At 41.3% G+C, this 23,452-nt stretch overlaps 1 protein-coding gene across 6 annotated transcripts in view; it reads right to left on the bottom strand.

Moving 5' to 3' along the window:
• COBLL1 (cordon-bleu WH2 repeat protein like 1) overlaps positions 1-23,452 on the bottom strand; it is a 119,485-nt gene that overhangs the window by 10,717 nt on the left and 85,316 nt on the right. For 4 of the 6 annotated variants that reach the window (XM_063318279.1, XM_063318280.1, XM_063318282.1 and 1 more), the window contains exons 6-12: positions 23,264-23,361; positions 21,565-21,804; positions 8,382-8,532; positions 5,658-5,732; positions 3,469-3,627; positions 2,549-2,756; positions 222-307 (exon numbers count right to left, since the gene is read on the bottom strand). In XM_063318279.1, coding sequence (XP_063174349.1) covers positions 222-307; positions 2,549-2,756; positions 3,469-3,627; positions 5,658-5,732; positions 8,382-8,532; positions 21,565-21,804; positions 23,264-23,361 — 1,017 coding nt within the window. The remainder of the gene's footprint in view (positions 1-221; positions 308-2,548; positions 2,757-3,468; positions 3,628-5,657; positions 5,733-8,381; positions 8,533-21,564; positions 21,805-23,263; positions 23,362-23,452) is intronic. The other 2 variants (XM_063318281.1, XM_063318284.1) reach the window with 2 other exon arrangements.

The raw sequence follows: 23,452 nt of genomic DNA, 5'->3' as shown, positions 1-23,452 counted from the left end.
TTTATAATCGCTGGTTCCCATGGCTTGAGAACAACCACAAGGACAATCAAAAGAACCCCTCAGTGCCAGTAAGCTTAATTAGCATTCCCAGAAAGTTTGAGGGAAAATTCCCTTGCATGAGCAATTCACATAGAATCATCAGAAAAACTGCAGAGGTTATCCTCTGATTTTCAAGAAACTGCATGAATGAGTAATCATAATTCTGATGAAGAGAAACTCACCGTTATTTGTATTTGGCTGCAACGTTCCAGGCGCAATGCCATTGGGAATGCTAACTTTTTCTCTCAGTATTTCACTACCTTGGGCTCTGCAAAACAAGACAAATACTGGGGAGAGGACTATTGATAAACAATGAAAAGAAGACCCACAAACAAAAGATAATTTGTTTTGATAGAAAAAGAGCCAGTTTGGTGCAGTGGTGAAGGTGCTAGCCTAGAAACCAGGAGACTGAGAGTTTTAGTCTCTCTTTTCATGCCTTAGGCATGAAAGCCAGCTGGGTGACCTTGGGCCAGTCACTCTCTCTCAGCCCAACCCACCTCACAGGGTTGCTGTTGTGGGAAAATAGGAGGAGGAAGGAGTGTTAGGTATGTTCGCCACCTTGAGTTATTTATATTTTCAGGCAGAATAAAATACAACAACAACAATAATGTGGCCCACATACTAAAATGTAGACATAAATCCAATATAAAAGTTTATGGTATAAAGTCCAAAGAAAACAATGAAAAAGGAAGGACTTTAAAGACTAACACATTTTTATAGCTTAGGTTTATTAGGGTTGGAGCTATTCTAGCTAGCAGGTATACAAGGATATTGAACAGACAAATATAGCTAGAGGAAATCAAGAAATGAAAAAAAAATGGATCACAATAATTACATTAATGTAAAATTTTAAATGTACGTAAAATAAGCACTAATAAGTAGTGCTCGTGGAAGCCCTGGCATTAGTAAGCTCACTAATCATCCGTGGTGTGATAAAAACTTGTCATTTTGATTCAGGACACAGGTGACAGAATCAAACTTCTGGCAAGCTTCGTTTTGCGTCTCCCTTGACCAATTCTTTAGGTGGCGGTTGTGACCATCCATGGCCTGTGGGAAGTGTTGGGAAAGACCTTCTCTGCAGTCGTTCAAGCCGTATGTGCCCAGAGGGAGGAGAAAATTAGAAAATGCCCAGTCCTGAAACCCTGTGCTTTCAGCTCCTGGAGGTACCACTTAAATACACTTCTTTCAGGATCTTAAAAATATAAACTGCATTGGGTGACTTGGCAGAAACAAAGTATATATATATGTAAAAGTATGTAATCTTAAAATTTATTGAGTTTTTAGAAAGAAAATAAGATTTGTATATACTGGGGGCCACTACCATTTTGTTGCCAGGAGCTCCAGGTATGTTTTTTTAAATTTTTATGGGTTTGGGTCTCAGCAGGCCACAGGAGATATGATAAAGGAGGTACACCTGAGATTTCTGGCATGTTTTAGATTAGAAGGAGGGGCTCTATTTTCTTATAAAGGTAATCTGCGATGTATGACCATTCTTTCAGCAACTGTTCGAAGTTATGGCGAATGGTGGTTTCGACTAGTCCTTGGAGTTCCAGTCATCCCAGCACCTCCACAGTCATGTGATTGCGATCTGGGCGCTTGGTAACTGGTTTGCACTTATGACCTTGCTGCACCTCCCTCGCACACTTACACACCCCCTTGCACCCTTCCTGATCCGTGCCACACCCTCACCAACCCTCCGTGACCCTCCTGATCCATGCCATGCCTCCCATGCACCCCTCACATCCTTGTGCACCTCTCACACCCCCCCTCACACCCTCCCCAACCCTCCCATACACCCCTGCACACCCCCTTGCTCCCTTCCCCACCTGGCAGCAGCCACTTACCTGCCTGCTGGCCTGGGACTTGCAATCTCCTGCCAGCTTCCCCACTGAATTTGGTTGTGGGAAGCCAGCAGCAAGTTGCCTCGCCTAACGAACATGGGATTTGGTTAATGATAGCAACTGAGACTGCAGGGATTGCCATCGGTAAGTGATGCGGTTGTGCTTTATAACTGCATCGCTTAGTGATGGAAATTCTGGTTCCAATTGCCATTGTAAGTTGAGGACTACCTATAGCAAAATAGGTAAAATGAGTCTCATGGAGGCTTAACCATACAGTTTAGTGTTTAAATTTCAGGGGAAAAAAGTGAAAAAACAAAAACATTATAATGCCATCAAAGCTCAGATTTGCTACCAAGCCTCAGTAGTGCAAAGTTGGGGGCTCCAGGGCCAAAAAAAATGAGCTGGGAAACTGAATTAGGCTGCCAATCTTTGGTATATTCACCAGCTGTGACATTTTTCTTTTTTTTAGAGAAGCACTGATTAACCCTTATTTTACTACATGGGGCATTAACAGTAATACACAGCCCAACTTTTTAGCCCTAGCTTTACAACTCCCATTCCAACATACTGTAATGTGAGATGATGTACCCAGGTTGAGTAAGTTACTCAGCTCTTTACCCCCACAACACATACACGCATAAGATCACACTAAACTTAACTGTACTTACTTATCACCTGCACTCGTATTTTCTGTTTTATCTTCATTTGACTCTTGCGCATTGTCTCCAATACCAAAACTTGGATGGGAAGCAGGTTCATGCTTCTGAACATCTAGTGGAACTTCTAAAGAAGCTTCTAGTGGAGCACTAAGGGACTCATCGTGCATTTCTTCCTTCTCATCTATCTCCTCTAGGCTATATTCAGAGCCTATATCAGCTGTGCAAAAAAAAGCAGAAGAAGTAATCTTTGGAGAGGATCAGTATACAAAAGTATATATTTTTTTTAAAAGTTTGAAAGCTTGCTTACTGATGAGTTTGCTACGTTGGGGGAGGAGTTTTGTCCTGTTATTTAAAATCACTATAAATCAGGTAGACAGAACATAATGCATCATGAAACACTTATATATTAATAGAAGATGACAGTTTAGCAAATGTACTTGAAAATACCATAAAAGCAATGTCGTCTTTTCTTTAACTGACAGGAATATAGGAAGCTGCTTTATATAGAATATAATATATTTAGAAATTTCATGGAAGAAAATAGAAAATTATCTAATAATATTACCACAATCAGAGGAAAAGTCTGCTGCATACCTCAGCTTCCTCTTGGCTTCATTAATAAACTAATATTATCATATGACTTCAGCATAAATGTGCTGTATCATGAACAGGGGTTATGCTAAGACAAATACAACAATGGAGCGCTTAAAATCATCAGTAAGGGAAAGCATTGAATGAACTGGCCTTAAGTTAACTAGGCCACACTCTCATAGCAAGGACATGAAGCTGAACAGAATGGAAGATCCTACTTTCCTCCAAAAACGTGTATTAAAAAGCATTTATTACTCTCAGAGAAGCTCACGTTAAATGAGACTAGTATGTGTAATTTAGTAAATTAGTCCCAAAGAGAAAACATGACAGTCACCTACATTTAAGCGACACTTCAGATTCATCTGGAGTATCAGCGTTAAGCAAAACTCTACCTTCCTCTGAGACTTGCTGGACATTGTTTTGATCATGATTGGTTGGATCAAAGCTGCATGAGGTACCTGCTGCCACTGTAGTCCTGGTTAGATCAACTATATTGCCTAAGAAGCAGGTTAGGAAACAATGCGTGAATTAACTTGATTAACATGAGAATAAAACAAAGAAACATGGGAAGGAAAAAAGCAGAGGGAACGATGTTAGTTAGAATGTTTTCGCTCATATTTTGGTCACATTAATAGGGCCGCAGCACTTAGGTAACAGACACATAATTAACAGAAGTTCCCCCAATGAATCAGATAGCACTGAAAAAAGTTGTAAATGTCTTTGAACATCAAGGTGTTACTTCACAAGAGGCTTACCTTCTTCCCTCTGATACAAACTGAACTACTACCTCTTCCAAAATGGCGCCTACTGAAGTTGCATGTGCGTTATTTAAAAACAAAACAAGGGCACTTATTTTTCCTTTGAAATTATAACTTACTTATAACCAAACAGATGCAAATGTAATCCATTAATCAATGAAATCAGTGTGATTAAGCAATTACAAATTCTTCTTCTAGAACAATTAATTGTATGTTAAATTGTAGGGCTGTGCGCAAAGCCAGTAAAGACCTCCTCTGAACCCCCTGTTCAACGGCCCCCTCTCTCCAAGACTCAGTGAGGCTGCCTTCTCCCACTAGAGCAACCCTCTTTCCACTAGGACTGCTGCCAAAACGAAGCCAGCTCTCTTCTATGCATGCACACACATGCTCAGATTAACTGGGAAAGAACCTCAGAGCTAGTGCCAAACCTTGAAAAAACATAGCCACCTTGACACTCTGAGGAGTGGAGATCTAGGGGGGTACACTGGTCACTTGGCAAAGCATCCTCCAAGTACTTTGCCCAGCCCTATTAAACTGGGAAGTGGAATTATGAATATTATTTAATTTGCAGAGATGCAAAAAACAGTCATCAAGGATACCTTTAACTTGGCTATGGAGAGGGAAATGGAAAGAGAGAAAGAAAACACGACTCCACTGAAAACAAAGGAGGAAGCCAACAAGCTGAGTTGCAGAGACTAGCTGTGGCTGTAGGAGGAGCTGCATGCAAAGCAGTTCCAAGTTACTGCTCTTATTATTTGTAAATAAAGAGTTCCCACAACAGATTGTTTTTGCTTCAGCAGTCATCAGTTTCCTCCCACATCACTGTCAACTGCTTAAGCTCTTTCCATCCTTCGTAAGGGAAACAGGACATGTGACTGGGACTTCACTTCCCCTGCACTTCAGAGCTGTCCCTCCTATAGTAGGTGGGGATTATGCAGACTATTATTCAATCACATGCTATTTTAACCTAACATATTGAAAGAGGATCTAAAATAGACCAGGACCACGGCATAATGGGAACAAATCATGTTCCCCTTCCCTCCCATCCCAAACAAGGTAGCAAACTAGTACTTGAACATTATTTCCAAGAGGAAACTAGCACAGAATATAAGGCTTTAGTCCCCTTTTTTTCAAGTCCTGATCTAAATGAATGCTTCACCATGGCTGCATTTCTTTGCTTTTTAAAAAAGGATATAAGAAAAAGCAGTGGATTCAAAGATGTTTCAATATTTACTTTGTCTCTAAATCAATGTTACTGCTTAAAAATGATCAACAGAAAAAATAGTCTCCTAACGATAGGCTTGTGTGTATGTACCTTCAAGTCAGTGTTAAAACCTGGGGACTGCCTGGACTAGCCCCAGCAGTTCTCTTGGCAAGGTTTTTCAGAAGTGGTTTGCCCTTGCCTCCTTCCTAGGGCTGAGAGAGAGTGACTGGCCAAGGTTCCCCAGCTGGCCTCATGCCTCAGGCAGGATTAGAACTCATGATCTTCTGGTTTCTAGCTTGGTGACTTAACCACTACACCAAACTGCCCTCAAGATAGGCTTGGGGAAGGGAAAAATGTTAAGATAATTTGATAATGCTTGATTTTATAAATTTTGCAGTCCAATTCAAGTAAATTAAAATGAAAGCCATTGGTTTGGGTTAATTTAGAATAATATAGTAACAAGGGCAGAGACAAGAATGAGAAAGGGGCAGAAAGAATGTTGTGGCAATTCTGGCAGATGTAGCTGAGCCTTTTTTTTTTACACTAAATGTTGCATTAAAAATACCTGTTGGAGATTGTACGTCTGAGTATCTTCCTCTGCCAATGCCTTCTACATGAATTGATTCTGCAGATTCTGATCCTGAAAAGTGGATGGAATTTTGATAGCAAAACTGCAACAATACTCAAATATATTTTATCAAAGGTAAACTGCTATGCAACTGTCAGATAATTATTGTTCTTGTGATACTATTTATCTAGCACCAGAGCAGTCATCCCCCAGGCCACATGAAATCTGCATGTACATAATTTTCTCTAGCCCTTCCATAATTTCTCAACAAATTTCAATGGTAAGAACAATAAGCTGTTATTTTACAGTTGCAATCGAAATTGTTCAACCCCCATTGTAAATCAGGTTGATTGTCAAAATGTACAGACTTCCAGCTGTTTGCAATGATCAAATCAAACAAAAGCAATTGAAATACAATGAATGCTTCAAGTGGTGTCCCCAAAATCAACTCAAAATGCAACTCATAATGACTTCTCCAGTCTCAAAATTATTCAACCCCTTCATGGCAAGCATCTTCAGTACTTAGTAGAGCACCCTTTTGCTGTTGTGACCTTCTGCAAACGACATGCATAGCCAGACGCCAGCTTCTGGCAGCATTCCTGAGGAACCTTAGCCCATTCCTCATGAGCAATGGCCTCCAGTTCAGTAATATCCTTGGGCTTGCGTGCTGCAGCCACCTTCTTCAAATCCCACCAGAGATTTTCTATGGGGTTCAAGTCAGGTGACTGTGATGGCCACTGTAACATCTTCCAGGACTACTACTGCATCTAAGCCTTAGTGGAATTTGAGGTATGCTTGGGATCATAGTCCTGTTGGAAGGTCCAATGACGCCCAAGCTTCAGCTTCCTTACAGACGGCTTGACATTGTCTCCTAGGATTTCCTGATATTTCAATGAATCCATCTTGCTGTCCACACGCTGCAGGTTTCCAGTGCCAGAGGATGCAAAGCAGCCCCAGAGCATCACCGAGCCACCGCCATGCTTAACTGGAGGCAGAGTGTTCTTTTCAGCTTATGCTTCATTCTTCTTCCTCCAGACATACCGCTGATCCATTGGGCTGAAAAGTTCCAGTTTTGTTTCATTGCTCCACAGAACAGAATCCCAAAACTTCTGTGGCTTATTTATATGATTTTGAGCATATTGGAGCCAACTCTTCTTGTGCTTTTGGGTCAGCAGTGGTGTACGTCTTGGAGTTCTGGCGTGGAAACCTTCCGTGTTTAGTACGCCTTACTGTGCTCACTGAAACCTCAGTGCCTGTTGCCACCAAGTCTTGCTGCAGGTCTTTTGCAGTCACTCGAGGGTTTCTCTCCACCTGCCTTCTCAGAAATCTGGTTGCAGCCATTGACAGCTTCCTTTTTTGCCCCGTCCAGGTAGTGTAACCACTGTTCCTTCAACTCTGATCTTGCAACTATGCTTCCAATGGTGTCTCTAGGAACATTCAGTGCCTTCGCTATCTTTTTGTATCCTGTTCCTTGTTTGTGAAGGGCGATTATCTCTTCTCTTACCTTTTGGACCATTCTTTTGACTTAGCCATACTGTATCTCTAACATGCCATCAAATGACACTCAACAGACCCCTAGCCACTTCAGGTATTTCATGTGTTCCAGCTTGAGCACACCTGGTGCAACTGATGAAGCCCTTGATTAGTTGCATCAGGTGTGCTTGAGACAACACCTGTTTTGCATACTGTATGTGTGCCGTTGTGACGGATTCTATTCAGGGGGTTGAATAACTTTGAGACTGGAGAAGTCATTATAAGTTGCATTTTGAGTTGACTTTGGGGACACCACTTGAAGCATTCGTTGTGTTGAGCTATTTCAATTGCTTTTGTTTGATTTGTTCATTGCAAACCGCTGAAAGTCTTTACATTTTGACAATCAACCTGATTTGCAGTGGGGTTTGAATAATTTCGATTACAACTGTATATATAAACTGAATAATAATAATAATAATAATAATAATAATAATAATAGAATGTGCAACATCTTTTTATCCTTTTTTTTTGCAAGTTTTTCAAAGGATTGCTAACATTTATTCCACAAGCCTCCACCAGCTCTTCTCCCCTGGCCTCACATACTTTTCTCAGCACGGGGACAGCATGCCACGTGAGGACCGAGTGCAACCCTCCTGTCCTGACTTAAGCAAAAAACCATGCTGAGGCAAGAATTTCAGTCTCTAGTGTTTATTAACCACTATAATAGACATAAAATCCTACCAAACTGAAGGAGCATGGGAAACTCAGACAGATAAACCCCAAAACTCAAGGCGGGTCTGCTCTGGGTTTCTTTGAAGTTCAAAGCCTCTAAACTACGCATGCGTTTTCCCCCCTGGATAGGGGCCCCCTCGTGCTCACCATCCGTACTCATGACACCTCCACTCCAAAAGAGGGGCCATGTTTGCTGATGGCCATCATCTTTCTACAGATGACCCCCACCCCCAGGCATGAAAGCTGGCTGGTGACTTTGGGCCACTCACTCTCTCTCAGCTCAACCCACGTCACAGGGTTGTTGTTGTGGGGAAAATAGGAGGCAGGAGCATTAGGTATGTTCGCCACCTTGAGTTATATATATAAAAAAGGCTGGATAAAAATATTGTTATTATGATTATTATGATCATTATTATTCAATGAGCCAATTCTGACTGTAAGTTAAAAAAAAATACTTTCCATGAGGGCAGAGCTGCTTCACGTTTAGGGTATAGAATTCTGAGATACTATGTTTACCTGTGTCAATGCTGGGGTCACTTTGGCCTTGCAGTTTCCTGGGAGGTGGAGAAGGTGCTTTGCGCTTTGCCCGCCTTAAAGAAGAATTAACTGAGGACGTGCCACTGAGGTGAAGAGAACCTGTCCTCACTATTCCTACTCCTGAGAGTCCCTGGGGAAAAGGTCAGGACGGAAATGAAAAAAAAAAAAAAAACGTTCAAGAATGTAGCCAGAGAGAAATCATTAACTGTTAAATGCAAAAACTCTTTCAACATACTGAAGAAATAAATTCAGCAGCACTAATACCTCCAGAAAATACATTGGTATTTTGTCCTACCTGAATCAATTGCTTGTTTCAGATGTAACACCAACCAAAGACTGAACATTCATTTCGGGTTATGAAAATATGGATATATTTTCCCCATGAATATATATAACAAACAAATAAATAAATAAATGCTAAAAATACATTTAAGTAACCCTAACTTAATCTGTGAAATCTGTAGACATTGACATCTGCCTGGGTTCATAAACCTTCACATTCCAGACATAGCGGAAAAATTACTAGCATTTGCCATGAGAAAATGAAAAATGGCAACCTATATTTTATTCATCCTAGATTCTATTCTGTTGTTGTTTATTCGTTTAGTCGCTTCCGACTCTTCGTGACTTCATGGACCAGCCCACGCCAGAGCTTCCTGTCGGTCGTCAACACCCCCAGCTCCCCCAGGGACGAGTCCGTCACCTCTAGAATATCATCCATCCACCTTGCCCTTGGTCGGCCCCTCTTCCTTTTGCCTTCCACTCTCCCTAGCATCAGCATCTTCTCCAGGCTGTCCTGTCTTCTCATTATGTGGCCAAAGTATTTCAGTTTTGCCTTTAATATCATTCCCTCAAGTGAGTAGTCTGGCTTTATTTCCTGGAGGATGGACTGGTTGGATCTTCTTGCAGTCCAAGGCACTCTCAGAATTTTCCTCCAACACCACAGTTCAAAAGCATCGATCTTCCTTCGCTCAGCCTTCCTTATGGTCCAGCTCTCGCAGCCATATGTTACTACAGGGAACACCATTGCTTTAACTATGCGGGCCTTTGTTGTCAGTGTGATGTCTCTGCTCTTAACTATTTTATCGAGATTTGTCATTGCTCTTCTTCCAAGGATTAAGCGTCTTCTGATTTCCTGACTGCAGTCAGCATCTGCAGTAATCTTTGCACCTAGGAATACAAAGTCTTTCACTGCTTCTACATTTTCTCCCTCTATTTGCCAGTTATCAATCAAGCTGGTTGCCATAATCTTGGTTTTTTTGAGGTTTAGCTGCAAACCAGCTTTTGCACTTTCTTCTTTCACCTTCATCATAAGGCTCCTCAGTTCCTCTTCATTTTCAGCCATCAAAGTGGTATCATCTGCATATCTGAGATTGTTAATGTTTCTTCCAGAGATTTTAACTCCAGCCTTGGATTCCTCAAGGCCAGCTTGTCGCATGATGTGTTCTGCATACAAGTTGAATAGGTAGGGTGAGAGTATACAGCCCTGCCGTACTCCTTTCCCAATCTTAAACCAGTCTGTTGTTCCGTGGTCTGTTCTTACTGTTGCTACTTGGTCGTTATACAGATTCCTCAGGAGGCATACAAGATGACTTGGTATCCCCATACCACTAAGAACTTGCCACAATTTGTTATGGTCCACACAGTCAAAGGCTTTAGAATAGTCAATAAAACAGAAATAGATGTTTTTCTGAAACTCCCTGGCTTTTTCCATTATCCAGCGGATATTGGCAATTTGGTCTCTAGTTCCTCTGCCTTTTCTAAACCCAGCTTGTACATCTGGCAATTCTCACTCCATGAATTGCTGAAGTCTACCTTGCAGGATCTTGAGCATTACCTTACTGGCATGTGAAATGAGTGCCACTGTTCGATAGTTTGAACATTCTTTAGTGTTCCCCTTTTTTGGTATGGGGATATAAGTTGATTTTTTCCAGTCTGATGGCCATTCTTGTGTTTTCCAAATTTGCTGGCATATAGCATGCATTACCTTGACAGCATCATCTTGCAAGATTTTGAACAGTTCAGCTGGGATGCCGTCGTCTCCTGTTGCCTTGTTATTAGCAATGCTTCTTAAGGCCCACTAAACTTCACTCTTCAGGATGTCTGGCTCTAGCTCACCGACCACACCGTCAAAGCTATCCCCGATATTGTTATCCTTCCTATACAGGTTTTCTGTATATTCCTGCCACCTTTTCTTGATCTCTTCTTCTTCTGTTAGGTCCTTGCCATCTTTGTTTTTGATCATACCCATTTTTGCCTGGAATTTACCTCCAATGTTTCTAATTTTCTGGAAGAGGTCTCTTGTCCTTCCTATTCTATTGTCTTCTTCCACTTCCGCGCATTGCTTGTTTAAAAATAATTCCTTATCTCTTCTGGCTAACCTCTGGAATTTTGCATTTAATTGGGCATATCTCCCCCTATCACTGTTGCCTTTTGCTTTCCTTCTTTCTTGGGCTACTTCTAGTGTCTCAGCAGACAGCCATTTTGCCTTCTTGGTTTTCTCTTTCTTTGGGATGTATTTTGTTGCCGCCTCCTGAACAATGCTGCCAACTTCTGTCCAGAGTTCTTCCGGGACCCTATCTACTAAGTCCAGTCCCTTAAATCGATTCTTCACCTCCACTGCATATTCCTTAGGAATATTAGTGAGCTCATATCTAGTTGATCTGTGGGTCTTCCCTAATCTCTTTAGTCTGATCCTAAATTGTGCAAGAAGAAGTTCGTGATCTGAACTACAGTCAGCTCCAGGCCTTGTTTTTACCGACTGTACAGATGTCCGCCACCTTTGGCTGCAAAGGATGTAATCAATCTGATTTCGGTGTTGTCCATCTGGTGAAGTCCATGTATAAAGCCGTCTCTTAGGTTGTTGGAAGAGAGTGTTTGTTATGCAGAGTGAATTGCCTTGGCAAAATTCTATCAGCCTGTGTCCTGCTTCGTTTTGTTCTCCCAGGCCATACTTACCTGTAATTGGAGGTGTCATTTGACTGCCCACCTTAGCATTCCAGTCTCCTGTGATGAAAATAACATCTCTTTTAGGCGTGTTGTCCAGTAGGTGCTGCAGATCCTCATAGAACTGCTCTACTTCAGCTTCTTCAGCGTTTGTGGTTGGGGCGTATATTTGGATCACTGTGATGTTAGATGGCTTGCCCTGAATTCGAATTGAGATCATTCTGTCATTTTTTGGGTTGTATCCAAGCACTGCTTTAGCCACTTTACTATTAATTATGAAGGCTACTCCATTTCTTCTGTGGTCCTCTTGTCCGCAGTAGTAGATCTGGTGGTCATTTGATGTGAAGTGGCCCATTCCAGTCCATTTCAGTTCACTGACGCCCAGAATGTCTATCTTTAATCTTGACATCTCCCCAATAACCACATCCAATTTGCCCTGGCTCATAGATCTTACATTCCAGGTTCCGATGGTGTGTTGATCCTTAGAACATTGGATTCGCCGTTCACCACCAGCACCGTCGGCCGCTAGCCGTCCTTTCGGCTTTGAGCTAGCTGCGTCATCACGTCTGGGGCTAGTTGAGCTCATCCTCTGTTCCTCCCCAGTAGCATTTTGACCATCTTCCGACCTGGGGGTCTCATCTTCCGATGGTATACCGACATATCTCTGGTTGTACTGATCCATTTAGTTTTCACGGCAAGAATACTGAGGTGGGTTGCCATTACCTTCCCCAGGGATCGCATTTAGTCTGACCTCTCTGTCATGACCTTCCCGTCTTGGGTGGCCCTTCACGGTTTAGCTCATGGCATCATTGAGGTGCTCAAGCTCCAGCACCACGACAAGGTAACGATCCTTTGCTGAAGAGATTCTATTCTACAGAGCTATATTTAGCTGAGGGAAAATCTACTTGCATGTCATTTAGAAAAAATAAACCTTTAAATGTTACAGTGAGCTAAAGCTTTAAAATCTATCTGCAAGTGCAGATCTCGCTCATTATTTAACAGCGAAGTGGCAGCACTTAGCAGACCTTGGTTGATCTTGAAAAAGCTTGTTTAGTACTCAGATGGGAAAGCACCAGGAAATTCCAGGGTTTGTAGGTTAGCCTGAAAAGCCAAAAAGCATCCCTGAAGCCAGCAGGGGCAAACAACTTCTATGCTGTTACCAAGGAAACAACATGGACATGCCCATATCACCACCAGATGTTGACTTAAGGGAGACTTCATCTTCAAATTTCTGATTAGCCAGTAACTTCCTAAGCTAAGAAGCAACATTAGATGTTAAAACTGAATAACCAATTAACAGTATCACACACAAGGAAAAAACAATTTCTTGTCCGCAGTGCCATGCAACAATTTTATTCTGTTATCTGAGACCCAGAAGATGGGATTCCAACAAACTCCTTCATAACAAAACAGAACAAAACAAAATTTCCTGCATAAAGAAAAGCAGCATGTCAGTGAGCATCCCCACTTCCAAGTTGAAGAGGCAATCCAAAATTACCTCTGGTTGTTCTTTGTTACACTTGGAAAAAAAGCAGTATGTAGTTCTGAAACTGTCTAAAACTTTCAATATCATAAAGCAGCCTTCTAGATGTATTGGATTACAGCTCCCCACATGTCTGCCAAACTGGCTGGGAATTCTGGAAAGTGTAGTCCAACACATCTGGAGGGCTATAGCTGGGAAAGGCTGATGCAGAGCAATTTTACTTTACATGTCTCATGTACTTCTCAAATAAGATGAGAAAATTAAAAAAAGATGACCAAACTCATATTTTCCATTTAAAACCAAGAAAGCAGACTATAATAAGTAAAACTGTGGAGACAGTGATCCTTTTAGCTAGCTTTTCATGCCACTGTCTGATATCACCTCTTTGGCATGGATAAAGCTTCACTTTATCAAAGCTGAACAAACTGTTCAGCTGGGACAAAGGTGCTTCAGTTTACTCTAGTACAAAGGCAATACAGCAAGTAACTTTTTATTCTCCTTTGAAGCTATATTCAGCAGTTATGAGGCAGAGCACAGCCTCAAAACTGCCTGAAAAACAGAACATAAGGACGGGGGTGGTCAGATAATAAATCCACTGAATTAGTTTATTAGTCCCCCCACTTGGGGGGAAATGGGGAAGAATGCTGAACTTTCATGAACAAGAGAAGAGATGATGTAGCTAGAAAAATGTTGCAGGGAAGTCTGGTCACTGATGATGCTGGTGCTGAAAGAGAACTTCCACATTTTACAAAGATATATACAGTTAGAAGATGGAATGTGAGAAATGTGGACCAAAAAATGAAGCACAGTAAATTGCAAGTTTTAGGCAAAGGTGAACTTAGGTGAATGGGAATGGGCAATTTTACACCAGATGATTACATGTATTTTTCAGGATATGAAACCACATACTGGGCAAGGATTTATTGTTGGATTTGCAAAAGAGGGTTTCTAAAGCCCTGAAGAAATCTCTGAGAGGGAGAAAGTAAGTTTGAAAGGAGATTCAATCCTACACAAGTAACTTGAGGAATTAAAGATCAAGAGTGTCAGAAGCAAAAGAAAGGAATATAAAATTGACATGTTTTGATCAGGTTAACATACAAAATATTTCTATAAATTCTGGAAACCTTTATGGACTTTTTGCCAATACTTGGACAGATACAACAATGCATTTTGGATTTGTGAATGGATGGGGTGGGGGTATGGGAAGAAGTGAATTATGCATGCAATCTTGGGGCGGGGGGAGGAATATTAAATTTGCCTGCACTTCTTGCAAGGAAGATTGGGAATCACTTCTTTAATTTTTTTTTTCCTTTTCTCTTCCTTTATCCACTTTGCATTTCTTTTCTATTTTCTTTTTTCTTTCTGATTTCATTTTGTATTATCTTTTAGTATTGTTAAACTCTTCAATAAAAAGCATTTTAAAAAAGGGATATGAAACCATGTGAAGGAAAGGAATGGTATAATACTCAAGGAGGTGTATGTGCTCCGCAACCCTAAACAATAGAATCATATTTATTAAAATTAGTGGATATTCAGTTAATGTTATAGGATGTACAATGTTGTACTGCACAGAAAATGGACAAATGTTTTGGCAAATTATAAAGTGTTTTTAAAGGAAACATCTAACAAGGGCATAATAGTATAAGTAAGTTATTAGAACACCAAAGCCCGAATTACTTGGACAGTGTCATGTCCCCCGTTGCGATGTATACATGCATCACAACGGGGAACATGCCTTTCCGGTGAAGGGGAAGGAAAGAATCAGTGCTAATCCCATAAGCACTGAAAGACAAAACAAATAAAGGACAAAGGGGCATACCTTTGCCCTGACCCGGGAAGCCATCATCCTATCTCCCTGACATCTCTGCATTACCACGGGGGACACACCTGCTCCGGACACAGGAAGAGGACAGAGGTAATCAGCGCTAATCCCCGATCGCCCATCGAGACTCCGGAATCGCCCCCTGATCACCCATCGAGACTCCGGGTTCACCGTCGGTCAAGACTTCGGGACAATGGGGGGTGGGGAAGGATCAGGTCCGCACCGCGGGTATTTACTGGCTACCTCGCACGCCATGTGCTCATTCCCGTCTTTCTCTGTGTCTGCATTCTATTCTCAATAAACCAGATATCCTTAGCCCTGGCTGGTGAGTCTGTGTTTTTTTGGACTAAGGCAACCATCACAGACAGGGTAGGTCAGTAATGCAGGAGATAAGTTAGTAGAGTTTTAGGAAGAGAATTTTTTTATCCTTGCAACATCTACTGCAAGGAATATAAAGACAAACATAAATATTGAACATCAGTGGAATTAAACTGGCTACATTGGAATTACATTAACTACATAGTAAGAAATAGAATTAGAGAAGTGTAATCCAGTCTTCAGCAAAGGATTGTTACCTTGTCGTGGTGCTGGTGCTTGAGCACCTCAATGATGCCATGAGCTAAACCGTGAAGGGCCACCCAAGACGGGAAGGTCATGACAGAGAGGTCAGATTAAATGCGATCCCTGGGGAAGGTAATGGCAACCCACCCCAGTATTCTTGCCGTGAAAACTAAATGGATCAGTACAACCAGAGATATGTCGCTATACCATCGGAAGATGAGACCCCCGGGTCGGAAGGTGGTCAAAATGCTACTGGGGAGGAACAGAGGATGAGTTCAACTAGCCCCAGACGTGATGATGCAGCTAGCTCAAAGCCGAAAGGACGGCTAGCGGCCGACGGTGCTGGTGGTGAACGGCGAATCCGATGTTCTAAGGATCAACACAGCATTGGAACCTCGAATGTAAGATCTATGAGCCAGGGCAAATTGGATGTGGTTATTGGTGAGATGTCAAGATTAAAGATAGACATCTTGGGCGTCGGTGAACTGAAATGGACTGGAATGGGCCACTTCACATCAAATGACCACCAGATCTACTACTGTGGACAAGAGGACCACAGAAGAAATGGAGTAGCCTTCATAATTAATAGTAAAGTGGCGAAAGCAGTGCTTAGATACAATCCAAAAAACGATAGAATGATCTCAGTTCGAATTCAGGGCAAGCCATCTAACATCACAGTGATCCAAATATACTCCCCAACCACAGATGCTGAAGAAGCTGAAGTAGAGCAGTTCTATGAGGATCTGCAGCACCTACTGGACAACACACCTAAAAGAGATGTTATTTTCATCACGGGAGACTGGAATGCTAAGGTGGGCAGTCAAATGACACCTGGAATTACAGGTAAGCATGGCCTGGGAGAACAAAACGAAGCAGGACATAGGCTGATAGAATTTTGCCAAGACAACTCACTCTGCATCACAAACACTCTCTTCCAACAACCTAAGAGACGGCTTTATACATGGACTTCACCAGATGGACAACACCGAAATCAGATTGACTACATCCTTTGCAGCCAAAGGTGGCGGACATCTGTACAGTCGGTAAAAACAAGACCTGGAGCTGACTGTAGTTCAGATCACGAACTTCTTCTTGCACAATTTAGGATCAGACTAAAGAGATTAGGGAAGACCCACAAATCAGCTAGATATGAGCTCACTAATATTCCTAAGGAATATGCAGTGGAGGTGAAGAATAGATTTAAGGGACTGGACTTAGTAGATAGGGTCCCGGAAGAACTATGGACAGAGGTTCGCAACATTGTTCAGGAGGCGGCAACAAAATACATCCCAAAGAGAAAACCAAGAAGGCAAAATGGCTGTCTGCTGAGACACTAGAAGTAGCCCAAGAAAGAAGGAAAGCAAAAGGCAACAGTGATAGGGGGAGATATGCCCAATTAAATGCAAAATTCCAGAGGTTAGCCAGAAGAGATAAGGAATTATTTTTAAACAAGCAATGCGCGGAAGTGGAAGAAGACAATAGAATAGGAAGGACAAGAGACCTCTTCCAGAAAATTAGAAACATCGGAGGTAAAGTCCAGGCCAAAATGGGTATGATCAAAAACAAAGATGGCAAGGACCTAACAGAAGAAAAAGAGATCAAGAAGAGGTGGCAAGAATATACAGAAGAGCTGTATAGGGAGGATAACAATATCGGGGATAGCTTTGACGGTGTGGTCAGTGAGCTAGAGCCAGACATCCTGAAGAGTGAGGTTGAATGGGCCTTAAGAAGCATTGCTAATAACAAGGCAGCAGGAGACGACGGCATCCCAGCTGAACTGTTCAAAATCTTGCAAGATGATGCTGTCAAGGTAATGCATGCTATATGCCAGCAAATTTGGAAAACACAAGAATGGCCATCAGACTGGAAAAAATCAACTTATATCCCCATACCAAAAAAGGGGAACACTAAAGAATGTTCAAACTATCGAACAGTGGCACTCATTTCACATGCCAGTAAGGTAATGCTCAAGATCCTGCAAGGTAGACTTCAGCAGTTCATGGAGCGAGAATTGCCAGATGTACAGGCTGGGTTTAGAAAAGGCAGAGGAACTAGGGACCAAATTGCCAATATCCGCTGGATAATGGAAAAAGCCAGGGAGTTTCAGAAAAACATCTATTTCTGTTTTATTGACTATTCTAAAGCCTTTGACCGTGTGGACCATAACAAATTGTGGCAAGTTCTTAGTGGTATGAGGATACCAAGTCATCTTGTATGCCTCCTGAAGAATCTGTATAACGACCAAGTAGCAACAGTAAGAACAGACCATGGAACAACGGACTGGTTTAAGATTGGGAAAGGAGTACGGCAGGGCTGTATACTCTCACCCTACCTATTCAACTTGTATGCAGAACACATCATGCAACAAGCTGGGCTTGAGGAATCCAAGGCTGGAGTTAAAATCGCTGGAAGAAACATTAACAATCTCAGATATGCAGATGATACCACTTTGATGGCTGAAAGCCAAGAGGAACTGAGGAGCCTTATGATGAAGGTGAAAGAAGAAAGTGCAAAAGCTGGCTTGCAGCTAAACCTCAAAAAAACCAAGATTATGGCAACCAGCTTGATTGATAACTGGCAAATAGAGGGAGAAAATGTAGAAGCAGTGAAAGACTTTGTATTCCTAGGTGCAAAGATTACTGCAGATGCTGACTGCAGTCAGGAAATCAGGAGACGCTTAATCCTTGGGAGAAGAGCAATGACAAATCTCGATCAAATAGTTAAGAGCAGAGACATCACACTGACAACAAAGGCCCGCATAGTTAAAGCAATGGTATTCCCTGTAGTACCATATGGCTGCGAGAGCTGGACCATAAGGAAGGCTGAGAGAAGGAAGATCGATGCTTTTGAACTGTGGTGTTGGAGGAAAATTCTGAGAGTGCCTTGGACTGCAAGAAGATCAAACCAGTCCATACTCCAGGAAATAAAGCCAGACTGCTCACTTGAGGGAATGATATTAAAGGCAAAACTGAAATACTTTGGCCACATAATGAGAAGACAGGACACCCTGGAGAAGATGCTGATGCTAGGGAGAGTGGAGGGCAAAAGGAAGAGGGGCGACCAAGGGCAAGGTGGATGGATGATATTCTAGAGGTGACGGACCCGTCCCTGCGGGAGCTGGGGGTGTTGACAACCAACAGGAAGCTCTGGCGTGGGCTGGTCCATGAAGTCACGAAGAGTTGGAAGCGACTGAATGAATAAGCAACAACAATCCAGTCAGCCTGGAACAGCAATGACCAGTATAAATAACATCTGGAAGAATAAAGATATCAGCCTCCCAACCAAATGCAGACTAGTTAATACAATCTTATTTCCAATAGCTACATGTGGTTGTAAAACTTGGACTTTGAGGAAGGTAGATAGGAGAAAGGTAGATGCATTTGAATTGTGCTGCTGGCGACGACTACTATGCATCTCATGGACAATGAAGATTAACAACAAGGAAATCCTAGACGGAGTCAAACCAAAAATATCCCTGGAAGCCAAGATCACCAAACAAAACCTGTCATACTTTGGTCATGTTATGCAGCCGGCTCACTCAAAAAGACAATTATGCTTGGATTGGTCAGTGGTAAAAGTAGAAGTGGCCGCCCTAGGACTCACTGGCTTGACACCATCAGAAGGGACACTGGAATGACTTTGATGGAACTAAAGGAAGCTGTAAGAGATAGAAAGGCATGGAGAGCATTGATCCACAAAGCGACTTAGAGTTGAACACAACTGAACGGATAGACAACAACAACAATCCAGTCAACCAGGCCATTTCCAGGTGCACATTGTGGAAGAGACCATGAATTACTGCCATTAATTACTGACATCATATATTTAGGAAAGCAGGTTAAAATAGAGAAAGTAGCAAGATTTGATCTGGTAGACAGACAGAATGTAAGATCACAAAAGAGTCAGTGACCACAAAACAGCAGCTGAGGAGCTAAAAAGGGGATAAGAGACATTATAAAAACCAAAATAGAAAAGCTATTGCAAATACTTCACAGAAAAACCAAAATGGAAAAACTATTGCAAACATTTCACAGAAGAAAAATTCCAAGTGGCTTTCAGAACAAACTATCATGATTTTATTTTCCACTATGGTGACGGAGCAGACAAACAGCATTTTGAATGTGGCCTATCAGCAACCCTTATCTTGAGGGTTGAGTGGAGACTTGACTTGAAGGCCCTAGCAGGCTGCTAGTGCTGTGGGCCAGTGGCTGACTCCAGATTCCAGCAGCAAGCAGTGAAGCGAAGAAGAGGGATAGGAATCTTGCGTATGATGGAAAGCAGATCTGGAAGAAGAAAAGCCAATTTACTATTGAATTTGTTGTGGAGAAATATACAAAGGAACAACTAGAAAATCGGGGAGAAGTGTAATGGATTTTGCGAATGATAGAAAGGAGGAGAAAGCGGACAGCAATGGAAGACAAAGTGCAGAAATATGTGTGCAAATGAAAGGGTGATGGCAGTGGGAACAAGGAGGACCAGAAAATAGAAGAAAGGGGAGAAATGGGCAAATTAACCAGCTGGAATGGTGGAAACAGATATAAAGATGACAAATAAAAAGAGTATAGACTGTTGAGAGGTTTTGGATTAATTGATGAGGTTGAAGTCTTGACCCGGTGTCTGGAGGCTGTGAGGGACTGGGTAGAGCAAAACAAATTGAGAATGAATCCCAGCAAGATGGAGTTGCTGTAGGTGCAAATACTCTCTGGTTCTATGAACACTTCATCTGTTGTTCTAGAGCTGGTGCATTTCCCAGGATACAGCTGGTGCCAGGAGTTTGGGGAAGTGCAGTCCAAAACATCTAGACAGCATCAATTTACACAGTCTACCCCTGCTTCACACAGCCGCTTACAGATTATTTTTAAAGGAGCGGAACCAGTTTAATTCGATATTATTTGGAGAATGCACTGAGATGACCAATAACTTTTCCCAAAGTAAGACTTTTTTTAGTTAAAGATACAGATTTCCAAACCTCTATTAAACAGCGCACTCTTGTGGTTAAGGCTTAATAAAAAAAGAAGTAACTGTTATACTTTAGGTGAACAAAAATAATATTCTGATTGCACTTATGTTCCATTCATCTACTGGGCCTGGTTTTTCCTTCTTCTACTTTCTCTTCATCTGTAGAGCATGCTCATATATTCTAGGATATTAGAAAAATGCCTTTCATTCTAGATTCAAAGTGTTGTCTCAATACACAGTACTCCCATTTACACTGATACACTTAGCTTTGAACTTTAATTGGAATTCACAACTGACAATTTATGCTTCACCAAGATATTACTAACTGCATTAATTTCTCCCCTCAAACTACTCTGGAATAAATGCAGCATACACTGGGATTTATATAGATAGATTTGACCTGGCAGCCTCCTTTATAACTTCATTAAAATGCTTTATTATAGAAGCAGGCAAGGTTGTTAAGATAAAAACATTAGTTTTAAACATCCATGTTCTTCCAGTAAGTAAAATTTGATTTTCTTAAGGACTGAACACGTTTCTAATAATGCAAAGATTTGAACTGCTTGGGAAACCTTTTCCCAGTAATATATTTAACTGTATTTTTCATAAAGGGATAAGACAATCTGGAAAAGACAGAAATGTCAAATCTTTCTCCATTTTATACTTAAACTATACTTTTTCATATTTAATGAAAATACAGAAACTACCTATTTGATAGGGAAAGCTGGATTCCAATTGCAATTTGGTATTGCTTTAAAGTACAATTTTTCAACAACCAAAGCAACTAGCTAGACTTATGATTATTGAACTATCTTGATCACATTAAGCCTTTCCAGCATTTAATATTATTAATATCCAACTTTCACCTAAAAATTAAAGGTTAATTTCTAATGCCATTGCTTTAGAAGTCTGATAGTAAGTGCTAGCTGTGAAGGAACTTATGAATAATGAAATCTTCCCTAAGCACAGTATTAGATGTTCCACATATTTCATTTGAAAGTATAAGAATAAATACTTTCATTTGAAAGTTTCTCCAAGGATTCCAATAGCAGCAAAGTTTTAGCATGTCCCCCCATGCCTTATTCCCATATTAAAGTGAAAAAAAAACTGAAACAGAAGGGTACATCCCAAACCCACAGAATATATTCCTTATGATCTGACCTGTCTACATGTTTGATGTGTTTATTCTCAACTTGAAATCTGAACATAAAGAAATAATTTTGTGGCCACGGTGAGTCCAGAAACATCATCTAAATTTGGCTCAAGTAAACTTGCAATTTATTTGGAAGGTATGATGGTGATTGTTCTCACTGAACTGTTTCATAGCTACTCAGAAATTATTCTAAAATTATTCTCAGAGTGAAAGAAAGGATAAGAGATTAATGACCAACCTTATCAGTTTCATCCATGCTACTGGATTTCAGCATACAAATCTTAGGTTTATCCTGGGTTTGGGCAAGATCCTGGGGCACACTTTGAGAAGCAGGCATTGGAGGCAAGGGTGCTCGTCGCTTTTTGGGCATTTCAGAGGGCAGAGTATTTGAGTCATACTGTTTGGAGATTGAACTGGATCTCACAGCAAAGGCTGGCCTTGGCTTGTTCATGAGCGGTGTTGCAGGAGCACTGGCCGTCTTATTGGGGGTGGGGTGGGGATAGAAAAAAACTGTCATTAGATTTTAGCCAGCCGACTTCTTTAAACTAGGAATTATTCGCATTTATTACAAGGCCTCATTCAAATTTGGCATAAGCAGCACAGGAATTGTTTTCTTGCAGGAAGTTCCCAGAGAAACTCAATACAGGAACCATGGGGAGATGGGGTGATGAATTGATTGTTTCTGTTTGATCATTGACAGAAACAATGCTTTAGCTATTCTGGGTTGACCAAAAAAGAATTGGAATGAATGGGGCAAGGCTGGTGTGCCTTTCTTCCTTCCCACCTCCCCTAGGCCTCCATCAATGTTGCTATGTTGTACAGTATATTCCAGCAGTCTACCTCCCATCTTCCCAGCATCTTATCTTCTCTTCCTCCTCTCAGCTGCCAATGTTCTTGGCTGCCCACACATACCACTTCAGCATGGACCAAAATAGCCCTACTTCAGTCTATGCATGGATAAAACAGCCTCATTTCACTCCACCCTTGGACCAAAAGCCCAGAACATGTGTGCTTAGATTTGCACACCAAACGTTCCATACATGGGACATTTCATGCACAGAACATTTGATTATCCCTCATTCCCATGCTGCTAATATGTAAGGGTCAAGTCCCCTAATAATAACCTGAAAATCTAGATTTTCATTAGTTCATTGAAATAAAAATGGGATTAGGTTACAAAGTCTTGAAAACAAGATATGTACGTTCTTTAGCCTCTTTTATCAGCTCAAGCATCAAGACAAGAAAGTCATCCTTGATGCCTTTGACCTTCTTTCCACCTCTCAGTTGATTTAAGGGGAACTAGTTAGCCATTTACAAGATACAAACTGAATGTCCATCTGTTCTTCTCTGTTTATAATTTAAATTTCCACTTATCAACAATTCCACTGCTTCCACTTGTCAATGATTCTGTTCTATTCTGGTTCTGCAATGTTTTGCAAACATTCTCATTCCCAAGTTCAGAGAATCCATTACACTGAGCAGGAAGAGTGGGTCGAGACCACAGCCAGTCTTAATCTATAGGCAAGGGGGAGGTGGTGAGAGTATTAAGGTGGTGAGAGTATTGCACTTCAGGAAAATCCAAGTAAACAGGTCAAAAATAGCTCTTCAAAGCATGGAATAGTTTCCTTGCAATCTTAGGGTATCAAGGAAGAGCTGGGAATGATATTGTGAGGAGGCATGCAGAGGTGTTAAGTGTGTAAGAAAGTTAGTAATTCCTGGAAGCAAAGAAATAGGGATACTCCATGACTTTTTTATCAGGAAAGAGAGGCCATTAGCTTTGTGAGAGAAACTGAAAGAAGTTACAGGGCTAAACAATAATCGTTTGTTAAACACTCCAGTTGACTTCAACAGGACAAACTGTCCAGGCCAGCCAAAAATGACCAGCTCATGCTTACATTCTATCCCACCATAGTTACAAACATTAATGTGTTTCTTACTTGTTGTCGTTTCTTTTTGCTTCGTTGAAATATGCCAAAGAATCCTTTATTTTCTTTCTCCTTCAAATTCTCTGAATTTTGTACATTCTGAAAAGAGTCTAAAAAGAAAGTACCTTCATGTCACAGCTTCTAGCTCCTATTCATATTTTCTTCACTGCACCTCTTTCTATTCCATAATAGATCTTTGAA

Source organism: Candoia aspera, chromosome 1 (genome assembly GCF_035149785.1).
Source record: "Candoia aspera isolate rCanAsp1 chromosome 1, rCanAsp1.hap2, whole genome shotgun sequence".
NCBI classification, from domain to species: Eukaryota; Metazoa; Chordata; class Lepidosauria; order Squamata; family Boidae; genus Candoia; species Candoia aspera.
Note: the sequence above shows the minus strand (reverse complement) of the source record. Positions and strands in the feature narration are given on the sequence as shown.